Source organism: Limulus polyphemus, unplaced genomic scaffold (assembly GCF_000517525.1).
Source record: "Limulus polyphemus unplaced genomic scaffold, Limulus_polyphemus-2.1.2 Scaffold8827, whole genome shotgun sequence".
Lineage (NCBI taxonomy): Eukaryota > Metazoa > Arthropoda > Merostomata > Xiphosura > Limulidae > Limulus > Limulus polyphemus.
The window spans coordinates 22,395-29,220 of record NW_013674437.1 but is presented as its reverse complement, the minus strand read 5'-3'; the positions used below and the strand labels follow the sequence as shown (position 1 = coordinate 29,220).

General features: G+C 32.4%; 1 protein-coding gene across 1 annotated transcript in view; it reads left to right on the top strand.

The window, feature by feature from the left end:
* Window positions 1-1,527: 1,527 nt before the first annotated feature.
* The window catches only part of LOC106475577 (gamma-aminobutyric acid receptor alpha-like), a gene marked incomplete at its 5' end in the record, with an annotated part of 26,545 nt that continues 21,246 nt past the window's right edge, over window positions 1,528-6,826 (top strand). Inside the window, 3 exons of the mRNA XM_022379652.1 lie at window positions 1,528-1,682; window positions 2,529-2,596; window positions 5,537-5,757. Of these exons, the coding sequence (XP_022235360.1) occupies window positions 1,528-1,682; window positions 2,529-2,596; window positions 5,537-5,757 (444 nt within the window). The remainder of the gene's footprint in view (window positions 1,683-2,528; window positions 2,597-5,536; window positions 5,758-6,826) is intronic.

The window sequence follows — 6,826 nt, the reverse complement described above, 5'->3', positions numbered from 1 at the left end:
TTACACTACTCATTATGTAGCGTGTTCCATCCTGGTGAGTATCATCAGATTCCATGCTTCTATATTCATCCATTACACTACTCATTATGTAGCGTGTTCCATCCTGGTGAGTATCATCAGATTCCATGTTTCTATATTTATCCATTACACTATTCATTATGTAGCGTGTTCCATCCTGGTGAGTATCATCAGATTCCATGCTTCTATATTTATCCATTACACTATTCATTATGTAGCGTGTTCCATCCTGGTGAGTATCATCAGACTTCATGCTTCTATATTTATCCATAACACTGCTCATTATGTAGTGTGTTCCATCGTCATGTTCTTTACAGTGTAACTTCTATTCTTCACCCAGACTTTACAGTGTAACTTCTATTCTTCACCCAGATACTCATTACTAAGCATAATACAACCTGATAACTTTCATCATCATGATCTTTTCTAGTGCTGTAGTTCCGTCCTTGCATGTAACGTCAAAAATGCACATATTTATAAATGGACACAATGCTGTGACGAGAGATATGCATATATTTCTAAATGGACAGAAATGCATATCTTTCTATATGGATACTATTCTTTGACGTCCGTGACACCAATAATGCAAATATTTTCCTAAACAAACAATTTTGTGTGATACCAACTATATAAATGTGTTTATTAGCAAACTCCTATGAACAGTTGACATGGATATGTTTGTTTAAAATAATTATTTATTTAATAAGTATTTAGGTCTTGGACGTTTCAGTTGATAGTAATGGGTCATCTTCAGGCAGTGGGTGATTATGGGATGAAACGTCTCAGTTTTAATTACCTAAAATCTTTGTTTGGAATAAATTATTTCTGAGATTAAACTATTTAATCCTAAACATCTCGATATATAGGAACTAAAGACGCTTTATACGAGTTTTACATGGGATAAGAATTCGCGTGATGATTTTTTTTATCTGAAATATTTCTTTAGAGAAAATCCTTACTTTGATATGGTATTTTTTTAGACTTTTTTGCGTTATGGATTTCCTGATTGATCCACATCTTCATAGATAATTTGTTAATTTTTGTTTAGTTAAAACTTTGTTTGATTTTGTTTTATAGTCACTTCATCACTGTAAGAAGCAATTTCCTTTAACCATTTTCCTTAATGAATACTAATTACTTATCCCTATCTTATCTTACAGAATACTGTTTTTATCCCTGTTTTATCTTATAGAATACTGTGTTTTTATCTCTGTTTTATCTTACAGAATAATATGTTTTTATCTCTGTTTTATCTTACACAATACTGTGTTTTTAACCCTGTTTTATCTTACACAAAACTGTGTTTTATCCCTGTTTTATCTTATAGAATACTGTGTTTTTATCCTTGTTTCATCTTACAGAATAATATGTTTTATCCCTGTTTTATCTTATAGAATACTGTGTTTTTATCCCTGTTTTATCTTACAAAAAACTGTGTTTTTATCCCTGTTTTATCTTACAAAATACTGTGCTTTTATCCTCGTTTTCTCTTGTGATTTTCTCTTCCAGAATACTGTGTTTTTGGCCTATACCTGATCGTCAATCTTCTGTCGAAACAGAAATCATTAATGAAACTCTTTCGAGTGATAAAAGTAGCAACATTAGTTTGGTACTCAACACTTTGTTAGAAAACTATGACTACAACCAGAGACCCGATCAAGGAGGTAAAATAAAAATATGACGGTAACCTTTAAATAAGATTAAACAGAATAAATTCGCACCATAACGCTAAACATTTTAAAGAACAATAATTTTATTTAAAAGGGCACGTTAGTCTTTCTATACGTGTTTTGGTGTGATTTGCACGGTGTGTCTGAACACGTGGTAAGTTCTGTTCATAAAACGAATTAAACATCCGAGAAGCTTTGGTAGCCGTGAAAAACGGTAATAATTTTCGAAAGAAGTATCTTATTTCGGCAATGAAGGACAATTTTGGAAATCTATAAGTTGCTGTTTGGATAATTATGTATTTTTTTTATATGCGCGCACATCTGTTAATTAAGATATACAAGATGTCCTTCTCCTTCTTCTCTTAGTGAAGATTGTGCATATCACATCAAAATATGTAGATAAAATAAAACAAAGTTTCATTTCAGTCACTGTCCTGTTCTAGTTTTACAACAAAGTAAAGAAAACATCTGCTTTAAATCTTAACGTCAACAATATTTCACTTGCTTTTATTGTAATTATAAATTAGTTTAGTTCCCAAGTCAAGATAATTTGGCTTATAGCTTTCTTTCTATGAGGACATGCCATATACAACATCAATAGACAATATGTAGTACCAAAAACAGTAATTTATTTAAATAAACTAAAACGAACATGTACTAAGACAGTACTTGCTTAAGTTATGGTTCCAAAAACAATATGTTCTAACACAAGAAATAGAAAAGACTTATAGTAAGAGTGAAATCTGTGTTAACCATATACAACAAACCAGTCTAAAGTTATGAACAACATTAAGACGGTCACTTCCAAGTATTAACAAAGTACTGTTTCTCTATTTTCAGGTCAGCCTACATTGATTACAACGAATATGCTTATAAGGAGTATCGGTCCAATATCTGAGTTCGCTATGGTAAGTACTATCATAGGGTAAACTAGGGTTCTTACTGCCATTCTACAAGGTATGGTAAATACTATTCTAGGATATAGGATTTTTACCTCCTAGAGTAAGAAACTTACTATCATAAGATAAAGTTTGTTATGCATTATTCTAGGATAAACGAGTTCATAATGTCATAAAGTAATGTTTTTTAGATATGTTACAGAATAAAGTCGGATATGTACAGCCTCAGAATCCCAAAATACGATGTATACTTCTTTAGAATAAGGTATGATAAGTATATTACAAGATAAACTAGAGTAGCTGCAGTTCCAGAGTATGATGTGTACTATTTAAAATGATTTTGGTATGTATGTTACAGGATAATGTAATGTATGGACAGTCTTAACGTATGACGCTTACTGTCATAAAATACGTTATTTATGTCACAGGATAAATTCTGTTATTTACTATCAATGTCGGAACCGTATTTTAACAAACTTGTAACGATCTTGTAGCTTCCAGTTTCCAGATCGTAATTCAAGAAATTCTAATACTTCACTCTGGGATTTAAGAAAGTTCTATATTTCTGTACATGCATATAATACGTGAAATAATTTTTCCAATTACTAAAACTAAGCTTTAGTTTGTTGTTATCTGATGCCATCAACAATTCAAGGATTCGTTTTACTTGCTAGTTTCAATGATTTCAGTCAATAAGACCCTCGGGTCATCTGTTTCAGGCCTCCTCCTCATTGATTCTGCTTACGCGACAGTCAAGTTGCCGTAGCAACAATAACTGTCTAGTATCAGCCCTTTAGACGAAAAGATTCCTGGAAGTTGTAAGAGCTGAAAACAGCAAAATATAGTGGCCTCCAGGTAGCCTTGTTACACATACTTTCAAAATATACTCTTCTTTTTTTTTGTCAATTATTTGTTAAGCTTCATTTTGGTCATATAAATGTCTTGTACAAGATTTGTACAAAAAGTTTTAAACAGAATTAATTCAAGATCACACTAATTCAATATTAGTACTAAACGTGTCAAAAAGGATTTATTAACGACAGTGTCAAATATAAGACTAGTCGAGGACGTTTCAAACAAAATCAATTAAAGATCATACTGTTAATACAGAATCTTTCAATTGAGATTAATTAAAGACCAAGCTAAGTAGAAGATCAGTGCAGAATAGTTCAAAAAAGGATTAACTAAAGATAAAAACAAGAACAATGTTACAATAGAAAGTTGGAGTTTCTGCTAAAAATTCTAAATGAAACATGTCAAATAAATTTTTATACAAGATATAAAGGTCTCCTCTACTGGAAAATCATAATCAGATATTTTCAATTGACGCATGATGTTCTACAGTCCTTTTCTAATGGACTTCAGTATGGGACGTGTTAAGTATAAGTTTGATGTACGATGTTCTACAGTCCTTTTCTAATGGACTTCAGTATGGGACGTGTGTTAAGTATAAGTTTGATGTACGATGTTCTATAGTCCTTTTCTAATGGACTTCAGTATGGGACGTGTTAAGTATAAGTTTGATGTATGATGTTCTATAGTCCTTTTCTAATGAGCTTCAGTATGGGACGTGTTAAGTATAAGTTTGATGTACGATGTTCTATAGTCCTTTTCTAATGGACTTCAGTATGGGACGTGTGTTAAGTATAAGTTTGATGTACGATGTTCTATAGTCCTTTTCTAATGGACTTCAGTATGAGACGTGTTAAGTATACGTTTGATGTACGATGTTCTATAGTCCTTTTCTAATGAGCTTCAGTATGGGACGTGTGTTAAGTATAAGTTTGATGTACGATGTTCTATAGTCCTTTTCTAATGGACTTCAGTATGGGACGTGTGTTAAGTATAAGTTTGATGTACGATGTTCTATAGTCCTTTTCTAATGGACTTCAGTATGGGACGTGTGTTAAGTATAAGTTTGATGTACGATGTTCTATAGTCCTTTTCTAATGGACTTCAGTATGGGACGTGTGTTAAGTATACGTTTGATGCACGATGTTCTATTGTCTTTTTACATTGTTTCAGTATTGGAAGAGTGTTAATATAAACTTTATGCACGATGTTCTACAGTCTTTTACAATATTATTTCAGTATGAGAAGGTTTAATGGTAAATTACATGCGGAATATACTATTTATTCTGTAACAGAACCTCGAATGTGGTAAACTTTTCATTTAGAATATGTGTTTAAAGTGTTAAACATTTTAGCGGCATTTTGCACTTATATGAAGAGCTAATATAATAAAAATAATGTTCCGTTTATAGATTTCTCTCTAAATCTTTTTAAATGTTGTCTTCAATTTCGCATATTACTGTCAGAACTGTTTTCTCACCTTGTCTATTTTGATAGAGTACTCGATTACCTTTATTTTGGACAGAAGTGAAGATATTTTGAGAGTCAGAGCTGATTTCTGACCATATATATTTTTGATTGGAATACTCGATGGACTGTTACTTTGGACAGAAGTGAAGATATTTTGAGAGTCACAGCTGATTTCTGACCATATATATTTTTGGTTGGAATGCTCGATGGACTGTTACTTTGGACATAAGTGAAGATATTTCAAGAGTCAGAGCTGATTTCTGACCATGTATATTTTTGATTGGAATACTCGATGGACTGTTACTTTGGACAGAAGTGAAGATATTTTGAGAGTCACAGCTGATTTCTGACCATATATATTTTTGGTTGGAATACTCGATGGACTGTTACTTTAAACAGAAGTGAAGATATTTTGAGAGTCAGAGCTGATTTCTGACCATGTATATTTTTGATTGGAATACTCGATGGACTGTTACTTTGGACAGAAGTGAAGATATTTTGAGAGTCAGAGCTGATTTCTGACCATGTATATTTTTGATTGGAATACTCGATGGACTTACTTCGGACAGAAATGAAGATAATTTGAGAGTCAGAGCTGATTTCTCACTTTGTGTATATATTTTATAGGAATACTCGATGGACTGCTATTTTCGACAGAAGTGGAGAGATGAACGTTTGCAGTTTGAAGCACCCATAACGAGCCTTAGTTTGAACATCAAAATGTTAGAACGAATATGGAAACCTGACACGTATTTCCACAACGGAAAGGGGTCCTACTTACACACCATCACCAGGCCAAATAAGTTGCTGAGGATCTTTCAGGATGGGCAAGTTCTCTACTCCATGAGGTGAGAAATATCATTCTTACACTATATATTGATACTTGAAAAAATTAAAAAGTTAGATAGCCTGGAAGTTTTAGAAATAAATAGAAATCTAAAAAGAAATCCAGAAAAACGTTCTAAACGACCAAAGCAACTTAAGCTCCTCCCCACTTGTTTCAAGGTTAATGTCAAAGTTACTTCCAGTTCTTTTGTTAAAATATATACAAAAGATCTCAGTCTTTACCTGATGATCTCCTTACTGGTGAAACCATGGCCGTTGATAAATAAAGTTTTTGTGAAACATACAATTGTTGGTGGTGCTATAATGTACGGTGAAAAAGATATTTACACTACAGTCTACACAGAAACTATCATCATCACCGTTTTAACTTTACAATTTGTGCCATTTATTATAAATAACGCTTTTAAACTAATAAAGTACAAAATACCATTACATAACGTTTGGGGGCAAATATAATTAGAATGAAATAAATTCCAACAATAAAAGATAGCACAATTATAACATAAGTTTAAGGTACTCTTTTGGAACACAAAACTTATTAAATTATTATTATTTGCTGAAGAAAAATATGGATATATATAAATTATTTAGCAAGAAATTATGTTTTAGTGAACCATTAAAACGGTGATGATGATAGTATCTGTGTAGCCCGCACGCTATAGTAGCACCCAACTGTCTCTGTTTTATCCCTCAATTCTTCTAGTAGTCACGAGCTTAAACGAATTGTCGTTAAATAAACGTCACACGCGATTGCCTAAAGAAGTTTTATCTGCTACCTCAAATACTATATAATAGAACCCATATAAACAGTATTCCTTCTGCTGTTCTTTATTGAAGACAAAAGAATCACCACACACACGATCTAGGGGCCTATAGTATCCCTCCCCTTACAATGAAGAATTATGATTTCTCCAAGCTATACACCTGGAAAAAAGTTAAGCACCCCCAAATATTTTTCAGGATTGCTTATTGAAAATAAGGTTTAATTTTCATGATGTTGAGCAATGTTCATAATTTCGAACATAATTAAAAGGATGTGAGCGTTCAGGTGTGACATTTAACTCAGGCGCG